Source organism: Cavia porcellus, unplaced genomic scaffold (assembly GCF_034190915.1).
Source record: "Cavia porcellus strain 051 isolate PalLab524CR breed Dunkin Hartley unplaced genomic scaffold, mCavPor4.1 scaffold_13, whole genome shotgun sequence".
Classification (NCBI taxonomy): Eukaryota; Metazoa; Chordata; class Mammalia; order Rodentia; family Caviidae; genus Cavia; species Cavia porcellus.
The window spans coordinates 32168325-32192792 of NW_026947496.1; the positions used below are offsets into that span (position 1 = coordinate 32168325).

The 24468-nt window shown below is 44.0% G+C and overlaps 1 protein-coding gene and 1 non-coding gene across 4 annotated transcripts in view; one reads left to right on the forward strand and one right to left on the reverse strand.

The window, feature by feature from the left end:
• The window catches only part of Disc1 (DISC1 scaffold protein), a 326935-nt gene that overhangs the window by 86323 nt on the left and 216144 nt on the right, over nucleotides 1–24468 (forward strand). For 2 of the 3 annotated variants that reach the window (XR_010051226.1, XM_063260047.1), the window contains exons 5-6: nucleotides 10189–10318; nucleotides 15210–15445. Coding sequence is in view for 2 of the 3 variants with exons in the window: in XM_063260047.1 (XP_063116117.1) it covers nucleotides 10189–10318; nucleotides 15210–15445 (366 nt within the window). In the remaining variant the exon portion in view is untranslated. Of the gene's footprint in view, nucleotides 1–10188; nucleotides 10319–15209; nucleotides 15446–23459; nucleotides 23578–24468 lie in introns of all 3 variants that reach the window. The other variant, XM_063260045.1, reaches the window with a different exon arrangement.
• LOC111757901 (U6 spliceosomal RNA) lies at nucleotides 21638–21740 on the reverse strand. The gene has a single exon (XR_002792152.2). It is a non-coding gene; the product is annotated as a U6 spliceosomal RNA (small nuclear RNA).

Consider the following 24468-nt stretch of genomic DNA (forward strand, 5'->3'; position numbering starts at 1 on the left):
CTTCCCCCACGCCCCAGCCTGCCCACTTCTGAGTCCTGTTGTTGTTCCTGTCTGCCTCTGTCTTATCCATGCCCCCCTCTCACCCCCCATGACAGGGCCTTCCATTGGGTCCGTGAATGTCCTCTGGCTGGTGTACCTGACCCCATCAGGGCTCCTGCTCACCTGCATCTCCAGTGCCACAGATGGGGACCTCAGGCTGTGCTCAGTGGCTCTCACTGCATTCAGGGTGAACTAGATGCTCTTAGTGTGATGCACAAAGCTGTGTCCGGCACTGTCCCATAGCCATGAGTCCTCTGGTGCCCTGCACGTTTCCATGTCCTCCGGCATGTGCTGCGCATGGTCACCAGCTGTTGCTCTCTCTTGAGGCAGTCAAGCTGCCCCTCTCCTGGATCCTTGCCCCTCAGTCATTTGTCATCCTGTGATCTGTTGGCACTCGAGTGGCCGCACCATTCTGTTTCCAGAATGTGTGTTCCTTTTGCTGGATGACAGCCACCGAGAGGCCAAAGTGTCCTGTGTTTGCTTTTGTCACCGAGTTTAGTGACATTGTTGCATATGTGTGCACACAGGATCACCAACCGATGTGACAGGGGAGAGAGATAAAGAGGAGAGAGAGGAGAAGATTCCCTCAGGCCCTCTGAGGCCCAGTGAGCAGAACCTGGATGCGAGGTCAGGAACCTACCTTCCATCCCATCTCCTCCTCTACCCAGCTGAGCATGGCTTGGTGTGGCCCCCCCCCAGCCTCTGAATCCCTTCATTGGAAAGTGAAGGGTTGAGTTAGGTTCCTGTTTTTCATTCCTCAATTACTGACATATTGCCTTGGCTTTTCTCTTTACAAATTTACCTGTCCTGTTATTGCCATACCTTAAAAATAATGGCTTGAAATCTACTTCTTTATTATATCTTTATAATGCATGCATAGGTGATTACATAGTTACTGATAATGAAGGACTCCTGTCCCTGAGACACCAACTGCTGGAGTGGCTTCTGACATCTGCCCCACCTGGGTGTCTGACTGGCAGGTTGGGGGACTGCTGTTCTCACAGAGGCCACCAGGGGGCCCTCAGACACAGCCCTGCCCTCTGTGGGGCAGGGCTTTGAGTCCAATGAATGGTTCTTTTCCTGTGCAAATAAAATAGTGGTATTAACATGGCCCATTTTCAACGCTAATAAGACGCACGGAGAAGTGCCTCTTAATCTTTCTGAGGTCAAGAATTGAGTCTGGTGATAGCTATAGATGTCTTCAATCATGGGCCATGTATGTTTATACATGCAAGTTGCATGGTGCAGTATCAGAAGACTTGCAGATGGGGGCCAAGCCAGTCACTTCTGGGGCGAGGGGAGTCTTTGGAGCTTAGGAAACTTTGGAGTGAGACTGAAGGAAATTCAAACACCAAGCTACTTTAAAAAATTATTTTTATTGTCATTTTGTTTTAAAAAATTACTATGTAATCCACTTTTTAAATAAAAGCGTGTTTAACTTCTCAGAACTTAGGGTAGGGTATGGCTCGGTGTACAGCACTTGTGTAGCATGTGTGAGATGCTGAGCTCCTTACCAGCAACACCACACACCTACACTCACGTGCAACCCCGCCCCCCAACTCCATTACCTGAGCTTGAACTTGTTAGAATAGCATCCCGAGTCACCCACTTTGTTACTGCCTTCATGGGTCACTATGAACCTCTGATAGTGACCATCAGTAGGGGACAGATGTGAAAAGGTTCTGTCATTTTCATGTCTACGGAGTTGACCCTTCCTATGCCTTAGTGACATCTTTGTCAGATGGCAGAAACGTCCAGGCTGTTCCTGTCACTGATCTGCACCCAATTCTCTGCGCTTGGGAACCCAGCTGTAGACCCAGCTTAGAGCTCTCATGTCCTGTTTTTTGATCCTCTTCCTTGTCACCCACAGTTTGCACGTGTAAGCATCTGTAGCCCTCTTTATGTGGATGTCGACATGCCCATGCTTCTGTGGATCAAGTGTGGCTCTGCAAGGGCCCTCCCCAGCGCTCCAAACCTGACATGGACATGACCTCCTCTGCCTTGGCAGCTGCCACCTGCACCCATGGCTCTGCTTCCCCCATGGGAGGGGATAAGGCCTGCGATATCCCTTGCTTGGTGGAAGGTTGATACACCTCTGCCATATATATGGCTGGTAGAAACCCAGACCCCACCTTGGCAGGCACTGGGAAGTCACCCTGCCACTCGGTTCAGTCATCACTGATATTGGGGAGTAAGTGCCAGATGACTGCTGAGACCCTGGATGCCATGGGTCAATGTGGCCACTTAATTTCTCTGTGGATGGGGACAGTCTCATGCTCATGGCCACTACTCACCTGGGCGTGCACAGTTGTTCAGGTTTGTCTGCCAGCGGCTTCTCTGTGTAGAGAGAGATGGGAGGTGCTCCTGGGTGCAACCTTGCAAGTATCTCCCTCAACCCTCTTGAGGCTCAGTTCAGAGGCACATCACACAGTTTTTTTCTGGAAGGCTCCTAGTAGGACTGGGTATCAGCTGCACATGTAGCAATTGGCTTGTTAACACACTGTTTACACTTTCTGCTGTGGCTCCCTTTCTCTAGTTTCTGGGGATCACTTCTCTGAAGACAACCTACTCTCAGACCCGTGTCATAGACTCAGCCATAGGAGGAACCCAGAGTTAGACAGTGGCTCACAGTGGAGAGTGGGTGCCTGTCCATCTCTAAGGGGGAGTCCAGTGGCTTCTGAGTTTCTGGGTTCCAGTGGGGAGTTTGCTTCTTCCTTGCTGCCTGGGATGGGCAGGCACCTCTCCTGGAAGCTGCTTGTCCTGCTCTGCCAGTAGGCAGCAGGACCAGGATTGAGGTGCTACCTGTGTAGCCCCAGGAGTAGAGCCGCAGGCTTGCCATGATGGATTCGAAGTGCAGGCAATTTGGCTCATGCCCTTCTGCTCTTGGTTCTGAGCCTGGAGCAATGGGAGAATTCCACATCAATGTCATAGCAAGATTGAGGATATGCTCCCACTCTGTCAACCCCCAGTTTAAGAAAAATTGTTTTCATTTTCTCCTAAGGCAGGGATTTGGCCACCATTGCTCATTTGATGGTAATTTCCTTGTCTATACTTTGTTTTTCTCTAACATACTCATGTGTATTCCATTGGGTCTTCACCAATGTATATGCTCACACTGGTCACATTTGTAACCTACATTGGGTGTGCAAAATTATCCTTTATCAAAGACTATGCTAGAGGACAATTTGAAACATAAGCAAGCAAAATATAGCAAAGTTTAAAAATGAAGTGCGCTGCCTCCCATCTGCCACGAGCGCTTCTCCTCTGCTGCACCGCCAGGCCTCAGAGGCAGCTGACTGTGGACTGCACGCAGTTATGTTGGAGCCTACTGGCCCCTCCACGCCCCTGTTCAGCATAGCTGTGCTGCATCGCCTCTGCAGATACAAAGTGGATGTGGCAAGGAAGGAAATGGTATTTTTAGCAGCAGGGCTTGTCAGAAGGGTGATCCAAGCATGTCCGCCACATCCTACAAATGTCAGGTGTGAGTTTGGTTAGAAGGTTGGGGTGCCCTGGGATGACCTTGTTAATTCACGATGCCTTTAGTATGTGCTCCAGACTCGTTCCAGTGCCAGATTGTCCAGTGCCCACACCTGGCCTTTCCAATCGGGCTAGCTCCATCTGTGACAACGCTCTTAGAGCTGTGGGCTTAGCTCCAGGTCAGACTCTTCATCACACCTGTTTCCTTTGCTCTCCCTCCAAGACCAGCATGATCTGAAAATACTCACCAGGCAAAAAATGCCATGACTCAGGGAAGCAGTCCTTCAGTGTGTAGTGTGAGGCCCAAGCATCACCCGTCCCTTTTAGTGCCTGAGCAGGTTTGCTAAGGGATCACCAGGCTATGTCTCTGGGTCCAGATGCAGTCTCAGAACCCCGTCAACACAGGACCAGCCAGTGCCCTTTGTACCACTGCCTTTTCACAACTCTGCATTCGACCCAGGAGTCAACACAAGTCAACAAATGTTTGCAGAGAACTCATGAAATATCAGAGAACCAAGTGGAATAGACATGGTCTCCGTGCTGCCAGGAGCTCACATTCATTCTGAGACAGCCACTTCTCTGAATGGGATGGGACTGTGTAGGACAGTGCCTTCTGTGTTCTCCTCACTCTTAGCTACCACAGATCCAGTCATCTCTGCAGAGAGGGACGGCAAAGTACCTGGATCATCATGGTAGCTCTACAGTGTTCTCCTCTGCCCTCAGAGTGGTGTTGGTGGTTTAATACGTTGCTTCTTGGTGGTTTATTTCCAGGTCTAGAGCATTCAGATCCACTTCTTATCACCATCTTCCCAGAAAGAGACAGTGGTGGATTTGGTAGTCCAGGTATTGCTGGGGAGCAGGATGGCCAGCTGTGCTGCTTGGAAGAGACGTGCTCAACCTTTGCTGCTGGACATGGAAGTGGCTCTTGTATGTGCCCTGTTTTCCTCCCCATTTGAATAAGTGTTCTGCCTGATAGTTCTTAGTTCAGCACAGAATAGCCATCTCTGTGGCTTTGCAAAAGCTACTGACAGTAGTGTCTGAGAAGGCACCTCCTATCTTTGCCTCTGTGATCCTGGTGTAGGACATTGGTGGGCTCATCCTTGCCCTTTCAATATCCTCAGCCAAAGGCTTCTGCTGGCAGCTGGTAAAGTGAATGGCACTGGGGAACTTGGACCTGGACACTGCCCTGGTGAGCAGGTGGTGAAAGGCTCCTCACAGGCGACCCCATTACACGCCTGCCTGGACCCATCCGCTGTGGCAGCCACATCTTTCTTCTTTCAGTGTCACTGGAATTGGCACTCGAGGTTTTGTATCTTGAGTGACCCCCCCAGGGATGAAAATGTGCTCCCATGCGATTGGAGGCTACATTTGTTTTTCCCTGTGGTGCAGCTCTTACGTTACAAGTAGGTTTTATGCTTCCTTATATTATTGCTGGAAAGAAGTGGAGCAGATTTTTTTTTTTTCAGTACAAGGAAGGCCCAAATAGGGGTCTTGTGAACCCTGGGCCTGAGAGGGGGATCTTAGATGCCAGGTCCCTGTCAGCTGAGTGTTGTTCTAACATCGTACCCAGCGCGGTGTTTTTAATTTTTGCCCCTGAGGGGTTTGCTCATTTTACATACTGATTAGTTTATAGCAGCAATGCTAATTTGCACTGACATTAGGGATTACATATTGAGACTCACTGAAGATAAAGGGAGCAGCGTAGTAGAGACAGAAGACGAGAGCTCTGAGCATTGCAGGAGTGGGGGATGGAAATCTGTCTCTACTTTGTTACTAAGCTGTGGTGTGGCATGGGCCCAGCCTTGGACCCTGGGGACCCTTTTCTGTACCTGCGGCACGGGTATGAGAAACAGACAGAGGGGTTTTGGTTAATCACAAGGGCTTTTCTTATGGATTAAGTAATGAATGTGATTAACCATAATATAGGGAATTCCCAGTTACCCACTTGTACCTTCTCTGCAGCTAATTTTCAATTCTGTGTTGATTTCCTTCAATAACTCCCATCCCGATCCAGATGGTATCTATTTAGGAAGTTTAAGAAACTCTTAATATTAGCATAAGCAGAGCAAATTGGGAAATAGATGAGTGCAAAGAAATGATCTAATGCAATAGGAAACTGAATGTAAATGACTTCTGGATTTTTTTAGGCTTTGGACTCATTAAATCATCCAACAAATATTTGCTAAGTCCTCACTTGGGGGTTGGGGACACCAATATGAAATGAACTCAGGTACCCTTCAAGGCTTACGGTCTAGAATGATGAACTCATGCTGTGGCTCTGAGTGCCAATTCCAGTGACACTGAAAGAAGCCAAGGGAGAAAGTGTATCCTCTTCCTGGAGATATTGGTAACCCACAAGGGCTTAGAAGCATGATCCATGTGAATCCCTCAAACACATTGCACTGTAAGTCTTCAGTATAGGAGAGTGAGTCCACCAGGTGTGAATCTGGTGCTCATCTTCCTGAGGCAAACATCATGACTTTGGGTGCAAACATCATGAATTGTTGACCAACAATTAGGACAGAAGTTCTCTGTCTCCTTCCTTCAGTGGCCCCAGTGTGTATGTGGGGTGCGTGTGTGAGTGTGTGTATGTGTGTAGGGGCACCCTGTACACAGTAGGTGCTCCGTCGTCATATGTTTTATAATGGAATTCCTATGTTGGCATTATTGTCATTGTTGTCCCCACCCTCTTCCTCATTGTAAAAATGAGACAGGTTCAGAGGGCTTGCATAAATCCAAGCACACAGTCAGAGAAAGGCAGATCCAAGGCTCAGCTGTGCCTTTGACCCATGGGCTGGGCTCACTGATGTTGTGCTGCTGGTGTGGGAAGGGTCGTGGTTGGAAGCAAGGGGGCATGGGCTTCTCAGCTTGCCGAGAAGCAGCATGGTGTAGCGTCTGCAAAGTGCTGGAAATGGTGATGGTGAGAACCAGTCTGGTCTGCACTGACTCCTGAGCATTGCTTCTTGCTGTCTGTGGCCACTACAAAGTGCCTTATTCTCCCTGAAACTTGACTTCTTCACTGGCAAAGCTGATAATAACATCTTGTTTTAGTTCTGTAATGAAGATTGCAATGTATACAGTGCATTCTCAATTCGTAGAAGTTAATTTTATTCTGAGTTCAAATATTTTTCTGCAAGTACTACTATTATTTACATTTGAGCACATGAAACAGGGAAGAAACTTCTATATTGCATGGTGTGTTATAATAAGCAAGTGATTTTCAGGGTTTTCCACGTTTATTAGTTAGGGTTCACTAGAGGAACAGAATTGATAGAAAATACATGTGTACTCATGCAAGGGGATTTACAGGATCAGAGGCAGGAGAGCTCACAATGGCTGTCTGTGGAGAGCTGGAGGATCCAATAGCTGCTCAGCCTGGAAGACAGAGGCATAGAACAAGAGGAATCAAGGATGCATCATAGTCTGAGGTTGAAGGTCTGGAAGCTCTTTTGAGAGTCACTGGTGTGAGTCTGTGCTGGAAGGCTGAAGACACTGTAGTCTGACGTCTATTAAGGTGACAGCAGCAAAGGGCACACCTGCTCAAGCAGACGGAAGCTCCTCGAAACCTATCGATTTCTTCTTTCCCTTGAGACTACAAGCCTACTGGATACCACCACCCACAACCGGGGTGACTCTCCCCACTAAATTTGCTGGCTTATAGGCTGATCATCTCTGGAAACACCCCTGAGACATAACCTGGAAATGTGCTTTACTATTTTGCTAGGTGTTTCCTAACTCAGTCAAGTTGATAAATCACAATTAACGGTCACACCAGGAAATCTGACTTTGTATCAGAAAAGTAACTTCCCTATCTCTATAGCTGCCAGAATGGAGGTAACATATCTAAGTTAGCATTGTTTCTGAAGGTATCAAGGCAACTACCTCAAATGGGGTTGGAGGCTCAGAAGGTGCCTTAATTCTATAGTCCTCAGTTTGCTTCTTGCATGAAGGATATCTCCATGCTGGATAATTTTCTAATGATATTTGTGTCCTTCCTAATAGAGGAACTCAGCCATTTACTATTGTGTACTCGTTAGCAAGCATAATTCTTATCGTGTAGTAGGTGGGAATATCAATCACCTTTGCTGAGACAAAAGACTTGAGGTATATACCACAGTATTTTGACTCATGGTTTCAGAGGGCTCAGTCTATGGTTTATGCCTGAAAGGCAGAAACAGCATGGTGAATAGGCATGCAGAGGAAAACTGTTCAACCCATAACAACAGCAAGCAGAGGGGGGGGGGAGAGAGAGAGAGAGAGAGCAAGCAAGAGAGCGAGCACCAGGGAGATAGGAAGGGGCCAGAGACAAGAATATATCCTCCTCCCACCGAGTCCTACCTCCTAACAAAACATTCACCTATTAAGCAATCAATGAATGAATCCACTGTTGGGTATAGTGCCCCATGATCCAATCACCTTCCACAAACTCCACCTCTGACCACATGAGCTTTAGGGGGACAATTCAGATGAAACCATAACAGGCACATGATAATGAATATATGTGGTGGGAAAGAGACAAACTTAGCACAGCATACCTCAGAATCAGTTACTCACTGTCTCAGTCCCTTTTGTTTTCCTATCAAAGAGTACCTGAACCTGTGTAACATGTAAAGAAAGAGGCTTAATGGGTTCATGATTCTGGTGACTGGAGGGTGTGAATAGCACAGTGCCACTCTCGGGTGGTGGCACCTGGCTGCATTACGTCACAGTATGGAGGGGAAGCAAAAGAGAAGTGGAGATGAGCAACAGATGTCAGCAGACAGGACGGGACAGGCCCACTTTACAGCACCTGTTCTTGGGGTAATAGTCCCAAGTGTTCTGTTCACTCCCATGAGAAAAATGCAGATTGCTCTCCAGCAACTTCTAGAGACACCACTTCCCTCCATGTTTACACTGGTGGGGACAAACCTGATCCAAACCCAGCGCTCACTTTCTTATCCAAGAAATATGCAGGCAGTGAAACTCTGAAACTTCTGTCTCCCCTCCATGGGCCTGAGAGGACACTCAATGTGGCAGACAAGGTGCGGCTGTGAGGGGACGGGGGAGGCTTGATGTGGCCTTCTCAGGACATGAGCTTATGTTCCACAGGTATCTTCTCTGACCTTGAGGAATAAGGTACCCACGGGGTTTATTTAAAACTCTGGCATGTCTGAGAGCTGGGGGACAGGTAGAATATCTAAGTCAGTAGTGCAGCTCTTTAATGTATGTGGTGGAAAACATTTAAGAAATTATTGTTATAAAAACAATACAAGCTCGCTATAGGAATTTTAGAAAAAATTGATAATAAGAAGTACTTCTACCACCCAGATATGTTGGTGAATGTTTTTCTCTTTTAGTTTTTATATTTATATTATTTGTATAGCATTTATATTATTTGTATAGCATTTAGTTCATATTGTAGATAATGGTGAGAAACCTGCTGTAGTAAAAAAGTAAACTGTGACTGTCTCATGCTGCCACGTCTGCCTTGTGGCTTAATTTCAGAGACTGTCCACCCTTCAAGCCATGCCATGGGGTATGGCTCTGTCCTTGGGCAGCCCTGAGGAGAAAGTTTTCAATGTGGGGCCACTGAAAAAAAATGTTGTTGTAGCTAATCTGTATGTACATCTGTGATATTTATGTGTAATACTTCAGAGGAGAATATTGGACCCCCAAATTATGGTAAAACTTAAGTCTCATTTTCTACTCTTAGCAAAGAATTACGGTTTATGAAAACATTTGCCAGTTTGTCAGGTGAGAGATGATATTTGTTGTTTGGATCTGGATTTAAACCATTTTTAATGATGTTTATTTTCTTTAACCCTTTGTCATTTCTCTTTTGGAATTGCTCATTGATGTACTTGTCTTTTCCTTCTTGATTTGGTAGAACTTTTCCCGAGTTACTCAATTATTTCTGCAGAGTTAAAAGCCAAATACTCTAGGCTGAGTTCATCCTGCTTTGGTGGTAAACATCTGCCAGACTTGGGCTGAGGGTTGATCATCAGCAGCCTGTGCCATGTGTCCTCAGCATCATGGCATCAAGTGTGTGGACTTCTGCAAGAGTAACAGAGGGAGCCGCACAGGTCCTAGATGGCCTCAGGCAGTCTTTCACCAAACTTTTCTGAGGATTTGTGGCCCAAGCAGCTAAGAACCAGCCACACTTCCCTGGGGTCTCCTCTTCCAGAATACTCTGGGATTTGCTCTGTTGAGAGGCCCAAGACAGGATGCACTGTGCAATAGAATGTGAGTCTCATATGTGACTTCAGTTGACCTAGCTGTGCCAATAAAAAGAGCAAGAAACAGGTGAAATTAATGAAAAATTAACTTTTTTTGGCAGTATTAACTTTTTTATAGTTATTCAGTTCATTTCAGTTTGGGCTCACCAAGTGTCATGTGTTCAACAGCCACATGCGGGCCAAATAGGAAAGTGCAGGCTCCAAGCAGAAATTTGACTGGGGAAAACCCAAAAACTCCCATAGATTGTGATAAAAATAGAAACACCCAATGGACCTTATGCCAGTGATTCTGCTAAAGATCAGAAGGGCTGGGGGCCACTCTGTGAAACTTCTGACTGAAAATTCCCATGGGTGTGTCCACAGCTGAACCAAGGGCATATGCGTGTTCCTTGAGTGTTTCCGTAGAGTGGTGTTTATCAGGTTTGCCTCACAACGTGTGTGTGTATGTTTCTTTAAGGGCTGGCAGTGACTGCGCCCCAGTGCTGTTTGGAAGCAAGTCACAGCCCCTGGAGCGCACTGCCCAGGACAGCCTGCATGAGGCCCTTGCAAGACGGGACCGGCTTCTCCAGGAGAAGCAGCAGCTGCAGGTGAGAAGGAAACAGACATCACAGTTGGGGCTGGGGGTTCTCATCTACTGATGCCAAGTGTAGCAGAATGGGTCTGTGTTTTGCTAAAGGAGAGACAGTGGGAGTGGCTGGGTGGCTTGTGGGAATCTTGTCACAAAGGAGGGTGAGGCTTTCCTTATCTGCCATCCTTTGGCCTTAGATGCTTCCCTTGGAAGGCAGAAACAGCCTCGTGCCTTGGGAATGCTTTGCCAGGCGGTGCCTGGAGTCACAGGTCTGCACATGCAGGATGGGTTCATCTGGAGTGACCAGAAGGCTGAGTGGAAGCTATATGTGACCCAAGCAGTGCTGAAAGTTGGTCCAGAATCACCTGAGGTTGGAATCTGGATGTAGCACCAAGGTAAAGCTAGAAACCAGTCAGGAGCTCTGGAAGAGGACAGAGCAGCCCACAGTGGAGTGGGGTCGTGGTGGCTTGAGCTGACACTGATGGGGCACTAGGGAATACTTATGAGTGGCAGTAGCTTCAGGACTGAGTGGGATTCTTACTACCTGAGTCCAAAGCCTGGTGCAGGTTTTAAGCAGCTGATGAGCTCAGGCAAGCTCTGCCCCACACAAAGAAGTGTTCTCACCAGCTACTTTCCCACCCAAGTGGCTAGAGTGGTAAGCTGGCAAAGGGAATCAAGAATCTCCACAGTCTGGAAATGTCCCCCTACAAACTGAGCACTCAGCTCTGCCTCCAGCATCGTGGTGTGGTCATCAGGCAGTGTGGAATGTGGCTTTGAGTTTTTAACAGTATTCATCTCTGCTCCTGAGAGGGTCAGAGTACAAAAATTTCAGTGCTGGTACTCAGTGCTAGAAGTGCTCTGTGCTGGAGGTGCTGGTGCTTAATGCTAAAAGTATTCTATGATGTAGCTCGGTGCTGGCGACACTCTAGGGAAAGGTGCTTTGATTCTCGTCCATCCCATAGGTCTTCATATGGGTACAAATGTGCCAGATGCCATTTGAATGCTCAGGATCTCTATGCAGCATTTCCTGGAGTGGCAGTTGAGAGTCCCATGGCAAATATCCTAAGATCTCTAGTAAGAGATTTGGTGGGTTGGAGGTGGTAAGAGTGTCAGTGTGCAGGGCAAGGAAATGGGTGAAGAGTGGGACTGAGGAGAGGGCAGGCCCTGCACATGCCTCTGAGCATATTGGCAGGGGACAGCCATGTGAGGGACAGAGGTTGGCGTAGTGTTGTGGGTTCAAAAGCCAGAGAAGGCTGAGGCAATTTAGTGGTGCACAGGCAGAAAGGAAGGGGAGAGGGTCAGAGGTCAAGGGCCCAGGCTTTTCTCTGGCTATAATAGGGAGACAGTGAGGGTTTCAAGCACAAAATGACATTGTCTGACTACATTTTATCTTTTTCAGTACTAGCTATTGAAACCAGGACATTTGCAGTGAGCTGCATTCCCAGTCCTTAAAAAAAAATGTTTTTTTGAATGTTGAGACAGAGCCTCATTAAATTATTATGTTGCTCAGACTGGGTTTGAACTTGCAACCCATCTGCCTCAGGCTCCCAGAGTGCTGGGATTATGGGTATGTACCATCACACCTGGGTTGATCACACTTTCAAGAATGACTTTAACTATATGTTAAGAACAGGTTATAAGTTTATCCTTGTCACAGAGCTATTATGACAAAAACAGCATGCTACTGGCAGAAAAACAGACCTGAGGATCAGTGGAACAGATTAGAAGATACAGAAGCAACTCCAAATATAGTCAGCTATCTTATCTTTGACAACAGGGCCAAATACCTTCACTGGAAAAAAGTCAGCCTCTTTAATAAATGGTGCTGGAAAAATTGGCTTTCCCCATGCTGAAGACTAAAACTAGACCTATGTCTGTCACTATGCACTAAACTAAAATAAAAATGGATCAAAGTTCTAAGTATTAAAACAGAAATACTAAATATGCTGGAAGAGAGAATAAGCAGAACTCTTGAAGACATAGGTGTAGGCAGAGGTTTTATGAATAAAACACCAACGGCATGGGAAATGTTACCAAAAATGAAAAAGTGGCATCTTGTCATATTAAAATGTTTATGCACAGTAAGAGAAATCACCAACAAAGTGAAATGACAACCCACAGAATGGGAAAAAGTAGTTTACTCCTCAAAGGTGTAATATCTGGATCATATAAAGAATTTAAAAAAATCAGATGCTACCAAATTTAAAGACCCATTTTAAAAATGGAAGTCTGATATGAACACACACCTCTCAAATGAAGAAGTACAAATGGCAAACAAATATATGAAAAAATGTTCAGCATCATGGATCATTCGAGAGATGCAAATTAAAACAACACTAAGATTCCGTCTCATTCCAGAAAGAATGGTTATCATCAAGAAATCATCCAATAACAAATGCTGGAGGGGCTGTAGGGAAAAAGAAACTCTTTTCCACTCTCAGTGAGAGTGTAAACTGGTGCAACCATGGTGGAAGTCAGTGTGAAGATTCCTCAAAATACTAAAGCTAGAGATTCCATTTGACCCAGCCATTCCCCTTCTTGGTATGTTCTTGAAAGATTAAAAGCATCATATAGCAGCAATATATGCACACTCATGTTTATAGGAGCTCAGTTTATAATAGCAAAAAATGCCCATCTATCAATGAAGAGATAAAGAAGGTGTGTTTTTTATACAATGAAGTACTACTCACCCATTAAGAAGGCGAAGGTTGAGACATTTCTAGATAAATGGATGCACCTAGAGATCATACTCTTAAGTGAAATACATCGGACACACATGTGCAAATATCACATTGTCCCCCTGTGTGAGAAACCAAAAGTGTAAATAAGGGCCACAATGCATAACAGACATTGTGAAATAGGAAGAAATTGTTCAAAAATAAGGGGAACAGGGGAGGAGAAGGGAAGGAAGGAAGGGAAAAGAAAAAAAATGAGAAAAAAAGATAAATTAGAAACAAATCTTCTGTAATGAGGGGAAGAGGGGTTGAAGGGAGGGTAGGGGAATGGGAAGAAAAGAGGAATCAAGATATGTCATGCACAGGTACAAGTTCCCTATGATGAATATGATCATTACATATACCTAAATTGTACATTACATATACCTAAACTAATAAACTTAATTTTTAAAAAAGGAGTAGGTTTTAGAAAAGGAGTAGGTTTTAGAATTTGCAGCTTCTTCAATAAATTAAAAGTAGGCTCAGCTGGGCATGGTGGTGAACATCTGTAATCCCAGCACTAAAGAGACGGAGGCAGGAAGATTGCTGTGAGTTTATGGTCATCCTGGGCTACATAGCAAGTCCCTCACTCAAAATAAATTAACAAACAACAACAAATCAAAAACGTAAAAAAAAAAACAAAAAAAAAAAACAAAAAGGAGACTCACCATGTGACCCAGCAATCCACTTCGGGGACAGATGTCAAAACCTGACATGTGGACATGAAGAAGTATCTGCACCTTCATGGCCACAGCAGCATTGCTCATGGTGATCAAAAGGTGGTACTGACCCAAGTGGCCGTCAATGGACGGAGAACTAAACTGGTGGGAGGCTGCAGTCAGAGCAACAGTATTCAGCCTTTGAAAGGAGGGTCATTCTGATGTGGATTGCAGGGCAGATGACCCTTGGGGACATTATGCAAAATAAGTCTTTCATAAATACTGTGTTTCCACTTCTATGAGATCCCAAGCGTCTTGGGTTCCCAGAGACACAGAGTAGAGCAGTGGGCTCAGGGCAGGGAAGGGGAGGTGTCTGACAGGTGCAGGGGCCCAGTGGGGAAGCTGATGAGAGTTCTGTGGATGGATAGTGGTGATGGCAGCACAAGTGAGACTAAACACCACTGACCTCCTCATTTACGAATGGTTACAATGGCACAGTTTATGTCATGTGCATTTTACTGCAGTCTAGAAAAATAGTGAAAGAATAAAAAAAGGTAGGAGGTAGCAAGAAAGGGAAGAAGGGAAGAGAAGGGAGAAAGAAGGAAACAGAAGAAAGGAAGGAAGGGAAGAAGGAAAGAGGAGGTTAGGGTCTAAAGGTGGGGAGTAGGAGCTTGGTGGAGGGACTGTGTGAGCTGTGCTGTGACTATGGCCCTATGGAAGACCCAGGGATCATTTCCTTTGGGATATCTCAGCAGTAGATCTTCAGTGTCTCCTCTTTCGGGGTGAGGAGAGCGTGCATGTATGTGTGAGATGCAGGATCAGGCTGATAAGGGCTGTGGGCTGTGGGCTCTCATCAACCAGGAACAGTGAAGGAATACAGGGGCAAGTTCCTTAAGAGAGTCTGGTTTTTAATTTCAAGTCCTCTGGGCATTGAGGTGATTATCTGCCCAAGTGCTGTGCACACTCTGGTTTCCAGTTACCTGCTGTTTGCTTTATTCATTGACCTCAAGACTGGATGACAGGTGTGGGTAATTCAGATTTCAGTTTACTATGTTAGTAGCAATTAAATTCATTTAATATTTTTATGAACTTTGAACATCAGGATACTGTGTAGCATCTCTCTGTTCTCTCCATCCTGTAGATCTGAGAAGCCAGGATTTCAGTTTTTCTCTGCACTCTAAATTCGTGCTTGGAGACAGACCAGCTGTGTCTCATCTTGGTCTGTGGTATGAATCTCAGTACCTGATATGTGCTGCCTGTGTATTGTGGGTTGTCTGTAGTATTATTTACCAGTCCAATCTTTGGCTGACACCCTCCAAGTCATTTAATGCTTGAAAAAGAATATTTTTTCTTCTGCCAACTCATCAGAATTAGAAAACTCGCATGAGTTTTCCAGTTCAGCAAACTCCCAGAAACCTGCCTGCCTTGCAGGGAGCCATGCAGCCTAGTGCAGATAGCCCCTCTCCTAACAGTCGTGATCAGCAAGGCAGGATGTTGGGGAGGGTTTGTTCATCAAATCTCTTCCCATTCTCTGCAGAAAGAAGTGGAAGCTCTTCAAGAAAAGATGTCTGTGCTGGAGGCAAAAGATCAGCAACTGAGAAGGGAGATAGAGGAGCAGGAGAGAGAACTCCAGTGGCAGGGATGTGGCCTGGGGACACTGGTGATCCAGCTACCGCAGGACCAGCTGCAGGAGATCAGTGAAGCCCTGAGGGACACTTTGACCTCTGCAAGCCAGATTTCCTTCCACATGGAGCCACCAGAAACCATCCAGAGGTACTGATGATTTCCTGATTGTGGTGTCTCTCCGTTCTGACCTGTTGTTGGAATGATCATTTGCTGTCCCTCAAACATCTTCCATGCAGTCTGTTTTTCAGTGGAATTACTGTTGGTGTTTTGATGGGAATGCTCTTTACTGTGTGGGGCAGTCCAGAGCATGAGAGGTTATTTTTCATCCTGCTCACCAACCTGCCCTATGCCAGCTCTCTTTTGCATTCCTATAGGCAGCTTCTCCGTTTCCTCTGAAGTCCCTCAGTTTGGGCTCTGATACCAGCTTCTACAGAGGATGATCACCTAGAGAGCGGGAAACTAGCTGACCTGTGCCTCATTGAGAGAGGGTTTCTGTCGGGAAGAATGGACTGGGAAGGGCAGGGAACATTTTTTGAGGGCTTCCTTTGTGTCAGGTACTGTGCTCAGCTTTACTTCATGAGTTGTACCCATCTGTTATCATGGCCATTTGACAGATAAGGAAGAAAAATTTGAGTTAATAATTTCCCCAAAGTCTCCATCACTAGAAGTGAAAATGGGTATTTCAACTGCTGTCCATTAAATCTGGAGCCCAGCTTCCCATCTATTCTATACAGAATAGGGTTTTGTGCTCAGTGGTGTTGGGGAGGATCCCTACACTTGGCTGTCTCTTGCCCTGCAGGACCTTGTGTTCTTCTTTGGAGAGGGACAGGCAGAAGACACATATGCTAGACAGGAAGTGAATAGTACCTCTGTGGATTGCAGACGGGTAGTGAGGATGGTGGATGCCATTGGTGCCACCCAAGTGGAGGGTCCAGTATTATGTTTGGCCCTTCTCTAGTATTATGTTTGGCCCTTGTGCCAAGGAGCTTCCTGAAGCTCTCATCCTGTGCTGATCTGGAATGATCCTCACTCAGTCACTACTTGGCTGACTTGGGAGGAATGTTGCTAATACCCGGCTTAAGAGTGTCCGCAAGATGAGGAGTTAATAGCTGCTCTCACTGCAGGGCTTCGATACACTGTGCACTTTGTCCTGCTTTCTGCAGGCTGTTTTTATCATGGACTTCATACCTTTGAAGGCTCCCTGTCTATAGTGCCTGTCCAAGTGTCACGGGGCGTTGAGAGAGTGACCCTCCTTTTCTACACGTGACTCTAGCAGCAGGTCACACAGGCCGCTCCAGGGAGTCAATCAGGATCCTCCCATTCCTTTTCTGTCCCTCATATTTCCCCATTCAGAGCTGATCCCTGGCTCTGGCTATGGAGAAGGGGAAGAGATTTGGATTGTGCCTGGATTTCAGACCATCAGTGCAGCTGATCTGGTCTCAGCGGGGGGCCTTCACACCATACTCACGGTGTGGCCAGCTGTGGGATGCAGGCTGCTCTTTTTGTTTTCACTGACTAGGAGAAGATAAAAGCTCAGGAAGTTCCCTGCTGGTGCAGCAATAAGGGAACATCACGTGTACATTGGTGAAGACTCAGGTTAGCACCAGTAAATGATTCCTGCTGGAGGGCCAAGGAAGGTGCTTCCCCTCCAAATGCTCTTTCATAGGCAGAAACAAGGAAGTCCATACGGTGGTACACTGGTAAACCTGGGCCCAGAGCTCATATCATCACATTTCTAGTTGGTGCTTCCACTCATGCACGGTAGCATGCATTTTATTTTTTATTTGCTTTTTAAGAGTAGGAAGAATTTATTGAGAGAAAGAAAGCTTCTTTCTAAGAGAGATAGAAAGGGGCCCAGAAAGTTGGTTGTCCACAGATCCCACTTCTCAAAGGTGTTTTATTGAGCAGAGTCATGAGATGAGGCAGGTTCAAGGTGGGACAAAACTATTGTCAACTAATAAGATTGCAAATATAGTCATTCAGGTAATATTGATCCATGTGAGATGGGACAAAATTATGATGAACCAATAAAATTACAACAAATATAGTTGCTTGGGTAATATTGATTAAATGGGGATCAGATTGGGAAGCAAGTCATGTGGCAATAGCTTGCATTTTAATCACTGTAGCATGGTGCAGTACTGTCTGGGTGTTCTCCAAGGAGACCATCAGCACTAGGTGTGAGGGTAGTCTGAGTATGGTACAGTGCTGACGCAGGTTGAGGGGCCCATTACTCCAAATGCAGATGTTCCCACGGAGGTCACAATAGTCAGCCAGGAATCTGCTATCTCCTACTGTGCTAGTGTGACCAGAAGAAACCTGGTGCCCATAGAAACAACCTCATCGTGGTCCAGAAAAATCTGCATTGGTAATCCCAGAGGGAAGTTATTGGAATTCCAGTGAGTTAATTCCAATCTACCACTTCCAGCATAATCCATGGTGAGAATAAAGACACTAAGGCATGTTTGTAGTGTGGGGAGCCAAGGGTGTCCTAAATCCAGCTAGGATGAGGGCTAACTGGAGCAAAGGCCTTGATCTAGGTTGGAACCTGGATTTTATTAGTTCATGAAGTAGCTTGGGGATGACTGACAATGAGAATGGCAGGAAGCACATGGGTGCTGTGAGCTGGGCGAAGAAGGAGGCCTGAAATCACCTCTGCAATATGTAGAGAGAGACATGCAGAAAGGGTGATCTGCATATCACAGATTGGGACAGTATATAGTCTTTTTGGGTCGGTGCTTCAGTTTTTTTTTTTTTATTTTAAAGAGATTAAGACAGAAGAGGACATAACAAAGCAGATCAGATCAGAACAATGCAAGTAACACAGCATTTAACACAAGACCACCCATAATTAACAGTAACCACCATAATGTCTCTTTCTTTGAAATAGTTGAGCATAGCTTCCTTTACAATAGTATCGAGCATAACAAAACAGTATAAAACCATTCAAGAGAATGAAAGCATTACAGGACTTTTAGAACCAAATAGCAGAGAATGAACAATGGCTACTATATTATCTCATTTTCCATAGAAAATTTGTTTATACTATCACACATAATAATATCCAATAAGATATAATAGGATAGAAACAAAGGCAAAAGAAAAACAAAAGCATAGTAGGATTTCAGAGTAAGATGATACTAAATTAGCTCTGGCTATTCTAATGTCTTCTTTTCTTTAAAATAGCTGTTTATACTATCACAGATAATAAAATCAAACAAACTAGGATAAAACCATTCCAACTAATGAATGCAGACATTATAAGGCTTCAGAGGAATGTAATGGGGAATTAGGATTACTATAAACTTTTATGTATACTTACCATTTCTTATATTAGGGAGACTATACGGTATTTATACATGTTGGTTTGATTTATTTTGCTTATGAGTAAGGTCTCAAGTTGTGCCATTTATTTATAAATATCTCCATGTGATCATTATTTATAGCTGAGTAGTACTCCATTGTATAAAAATACTGCAGCTTTTTTATCCATTCCTCAGCTGATGGACACTTAGGTTGTTTCCAAGATCTGGCTATTACAAATTGTGCTGCTATAAACATGGGTGCACATATATCACTGTGGTATGATGCTTTCAGTTCTTCTGGGAATATGCCTAGAAGTGGAATAGCTGGAACAAATGGAACAAATGGAACTTCCAATCCCAGCTTTTATCTCCAGACTGACCTCCACAATGGCTGCACCACCACTCTCACCAACAGTGCAGGAGAGTTCCCTTTTCCTCACAGCCTCTCCAGCATTTGTTGTTGGTAGTTTTCTTGATCCTGGTCATTCTTTCAGGAGTGAGATGGAATCTCAGTGTGGTTTTAATTTGCATTTCTCTAATGACCAATGATGATGAGCATTTTTTCATGTATTTACTTGCCATTTGCATTTCTTCATCTGAGAATTGCATATTCATCTCAGATGCCCATTTTTGGATTGGATCTTTGAATTTCGGAGGTCTGAGTTTCTTTAATTCTTTATATGTTTTAGACAAGAGGCCCTTGTCTGAGAGAGAGTTCACTAAAATCTTTTCCCAGTTTGTGGGTTTTCTTTTCACTATGCTGGAGATTTCTTTTGACATGCAGAAACTTTTTAATAAGAAGTGGTCCCAGTTATTGATTCTGGGAAGTATTTCCCGTGCAGTTTGAGTCCTGTTCATGAATTCTTTACCTACTCCTATGTCTCCAAGGTTTCTACCTATTTTGTCTTCCAATAGATTTAGTGTTTCTGTTTTAATATTCAGATCTTTGACCCATTTAGATTTTAGTTTAGTACATGGTGATAGACATGGGTCTAGCTTTAGTTTTCGGCAAATGGAGAGCCAGTTTTTCCAGCACCATTTATTAAAGAGACTGTCGTTCTTCCAGTGAACCTGCTTGGCTCCTTTATCAAAAATAAGGTGGTTGAGTGTGTTCGTAGTTGTGGTTGTATCTTCTAATCTATTCCACTGATCTTCAGCTCTGTTTTGATTCCAATACCATGTTGATTTTACTACTGTTGCTTTGTAGTATAACTTCAAGTCAGGGATTGTGATGCCTCCTGCCTTGCCTTTGCTACTTAGAACTGTCTTTGCTATTCTAGGTCTCTCCTGTTTCCAGATGAATTTTAGGATTGATTTGTCTAGATCTATGAGGTATGTTGATGGTATTTTCATTAGGAGTGCATTGAATCTGCATAACAGTTTTGGGAGAATGGCCATTTTTATCGTATTTATTCTTCCTATCCATGAGCAAGGGATGTCTTTCCATTTTCTGAGATCCTCTTCAATTTCTTTTTTTAGGATATTATAATTTTCCCTGTATGGATCTTTTACTTCTTTTGTGAGATTAATTCCTAAGAATTTCTTTTTTTGGATGTTAGTGTGAAGAGTGTGGCTTCTTTTATTTCTCTCTCAGTGATTTTGTTGTTAGTGTATAGAAATGCTATTGATTTTTGAGTGTTGATTTTGTATCTATCTACATTGCTGAATTTATTTATTATATCTAGGAGTCTTTCAATTCAATGGAATTTAGGGAGTCTTCTATGTAGAGTATCATGTCATCCTCAAATAATGATAATTTAACTTCCTCTTTTCCTATCTTTACCCCTTTTATTTCTCTCTCTTGTCTTATTGCTCTGGCTAGTACTTCCGGTACTATGTTAAATAGGAGTAGTGATAAGGGGCATCCTTGTCTTGTGCCTGATTTTAAGGTAAAGGCCTTCATGTTTTTGGCCATTTAATATGATGCTGGCCTTGGTTTGTTATAGATAGCCTTTATCATATTGAGGTAAAGACCATCTATTCCGATTTTCGATAAGGTTCTTAGCATGAATGAGTGTTGGACCTTATCTAAAGCTTTTTCTGCATCTATAGAGATGATCATGTGATTCTTACTTTTGGTTTTATTGATATGGTAGATTACATTTATTGACTTATGTATGTTGAACCATCCCTGCATGCCTGGGATTGAATCCCATTTGGTCGTGGTGTATAATCTTCTTGATGATTTGCTGCACCCTGTTGGGCAATATTTTATTGAAGATTTTTGCATCTGTATTCATTAGGGAGATTGGCCTGTAGTTCTCTTTTTTAGTTGGGTCTTTCTCAGGTTTTCGTACTAGAGTAATATTTGCTTCAAGGAATGACTTAGGAAGAATTGCTTCCCTTTCGATTTCATTGAAGATTTTAAGAAGTGTTAGCATTAATAGTCTTCTTTTTATTTCTTGTAGAATTCCACAGTGAATCCATCTGGGCCTGGGCTCTTCTTTGTAGGTAGGGACTTAATTACATTTTCAATTCCATTAATAGAAATTGGGTTATTCAGCAGTTTTACATATTTTTGACCCAGCTTTGGTAGTTATATGTTTCTAGGAATCTGTCCATTTCTTCTGTGTTATCAAACTTATGAGAGTAGAGGTTTTTGAAATAGATGTTGATGATCTTCTGTATTTCCACAGAGTCTGTAGTGATTTCACCTTTTTCAATCCTTATTGCGTGAATTTGAGTTGTTTCTTTCCTTTTTTAAGTAAGGTTGGCTAGGAGCTTATCAATTTTATTTATTCTTTCAAAGAACCAACTCTTTGATTCATTGATTTTTTGGATTGTTTTCTTAATCTCTATTGTATTAATTTTTGCTCTGATTTTTATAATTTCCTCCTTCTTTTGGCTTTGGGGTTGACTTGCTCTTCTTTTTCTAGATGTTTGAGGTGTAGCAACAGGTTGTTTATTTGTATTCATTTTGTTTTCCTGATGTGAGAACTCAGTGCAATAAATTTTCCTCTGAGGACTGCTTTCATTGCATCCCACAGATTCTAGTAAGTTGTATTTGTGTTTTCGTTTGCTTGTAGGTATTGTTAAAAATATGGAACGCTTCATGAATTTGCATGTCATCCTTGCGCAGGGGCCATGCTAATCTTCTCTGTATCATTCCAATTTTAGCATATTTGCTGTCGAAGCAAGCATGGTGCTTCAGTTTTGATGTGTAATCCATGACCTGAGAATTCATAGCTTCTTTTTTTGAGGCTCATTCTCAGCCAATGGCATGGAGTCTCTTGACTCAGTTCACACATGTTACCAAGGAGTAATAGATGGGGCATCATCGACCTGTCACATTGCTTTAAAGACTACACATCAGCATCTTGGCCAGACCCATTTACTTAATCCAGTTAAAGGAATAAGGAAATGTCCTAGCCAGCTCTGTATATATCAATACATAGAGGTAGGGTTGAATAGTCTTCTTTCAGGGACAGCTGTCCAGGTAGTCCTCCACAGGTGTCTTTATGGCTCCCCTCAAGTGATTTTTACCTAAAAAATCTTAGGAAAATAAAGATTTTGTGGTTCAGTGACTCAAAAAATGTGGAAAATTGAGTGACATAATGAGTTAAGTGGCTCTAGCATGAGATGCTCAAGGTGGGTAGAGTACCATCTTTGGGACACTTATTTATTTTTTGTGGGTGGTGAGCGACCATCCCGTGACTTTTGCATGCCTTGGCTGGTCCCCAGGAGGTGATCCATAGCTCCAACTCATTCACTTTGAGGAGCCGGGTGACCTGTCTCCTGGAGGAGACAGTTTAACTTGTGTACCTGTGTGTACTGACTCCTCTGCGTCTTCTCTTACCATGAAAAGTCAGGGGTCAGACTTCTGCCTGCCAAAAGCATTAGCCAGAAATCCATCCTCAATATGTGGTCTTTTGCTATGGTTTGAATCTAAAATGTTCCCTGAGAGGCTCATCTGTCGAAAGCTCGGCCCCAATACATTAGTGTCTGGAGATGGGGCCTAAAGAGGTGACTGACTCTTTAGGGCGCTGACCTCATCTATAGACTGGTCTTTGAATGACTTCATAGCTAAGTGGGACCAAGTGGGGCCCAGGAAGAGGAAGTGGTTATGAGGATATGACATGACTTCGAAGGGTGTTTCTGTGGCCCAGCCCCTTCCTCTCTGGCTATCTTGTTCTCTTTCTGCTTCCTAACTGCCAGGAGGTGAGTAGTTTTCCTCTGCCACACCTTTTGCCATGATGTTTTGGCCTCATTATACAGCTACAAGTAGTGGAGCCAGCTGACCATAGACCTAGATCTCTGACCCCAAGAGTCAAAGAAAGCTTTTTCTCTTTAAATTGTTTTTCTCAGGTATGTATCACAGCAATGAAAAGAAAGCTAACCCAGAAAATTGGTCACTCAGGATTGTGGGGGATGAGGTGTCACTTTGTAGGCCCAACCCCCTCTAACCTGTAATTTACAATAGCCGCCCTGGTATGTGAGAAGGAGGTAGAACGGGAATGCCTGTTTTTAGTGAGCCCTCACCCTCTGGAATCTATACTGTGAGCTGGCTTTGTTTTGTAGAAGTCTTGAGGAAGTGGCTGGCCACCCTTTGTGACACTAACAGCAGACAAATTAACAACATTCTTGAGCTAATGAATTTTTTCCTGGGCTAGAGAAGTTGTGAGAACTGGTTGTGATTATTTACTTTACTTAGATAGTTTTAGAATAAACATTGTAGTCTGTCACGTTGTAGCTTGCCACAAAGAATGTCTTTTTACTACTTAATTATCTGGGCTCTGTGAATTGATCGGGTTTACTATATATAAATCCTAAAATAAAGATTGTGCGTACAGTGCAGTGCAGTGCAGTGTAACGCGGTGCAGACAGCAAAGGTGTCTCTCCTGTCTTTCTTTTCCAAGCGCTGTACCCCCCGTGTCCCGACAAGGCGTGCGTGTTTACCTTGCCCGGAGTTCAGAGTGCTCTAGACACTCACGACAAGTGGCGCCCGAACAGGGACTCCGAAGGTCGCTTAGAAAGGTAAGTATAATTTTATTACGGGGAAATGGGACAATCTGCTTCCTCTCCTTTCTTAAAAATTCTTAAACATTTATTATCTATATATGGCATATCACTCAGGTCAGCTGACTTGGATATGTGTATTGATACAATTAAAGAATATAATCCTTGGTTTCCAGATGAAGGAACTTTGGATGTAGAAGTATGGAGGAAGGCAAGGGTTAGTATAGAAAGGGCTATGCAACAGGAGGAGAAGATTCCTTTACGTTTTTGGGCTATTTGGTCGGTTGTGTACTCTTTATTAAAAGCTATGGAAGATAAACATATTGTACAAAATCTTCAACTAGAAATTAAGCCAGTTATTCAGGAATTGCCCCTCACAGAGGAGGAGCAGAATGTAGTTCAAAATGACGCTATCGCTTTAAGTAGTGAAAAGGCGTCCAAACTAAAAGTAAAATCCACTACAGCCGACTCAGCTTTAGCTGCCGCAGCAATATCAAATTATGACAATCGCCCAATTTTACAGGCTATACAGCATTTAACACAAGAGGTGAAACAACTCTCCGTTAAGCAGAACCCGCCTGTAGTTCCCTCTGCACCTCCTCCATCTAACCCTAATTGGAGTAAAGCCAAGCTAGCTTTGGCTGATTTACCAAAATTAGGGGATTCTGATGAGGAAAAGCCTGCCTTTGCTTTCCCTGTAATCAGGCCACAGCCAATAGATGGAGAGGCAGTTCCCCCTAGATGGGAAGCATTTAATATGGATGATTTAGCAAAATTAAAAAAGGCTGTAACCCTTTATGGCCCTCAGGCTCATTACACTAGAGAATTAATAACATCGGTACCAGATCACTATGGTAATCTTGCTCCTTATGATTGGAAAGCCTTGGCCAAAATTCTTTTAAAAGAGCC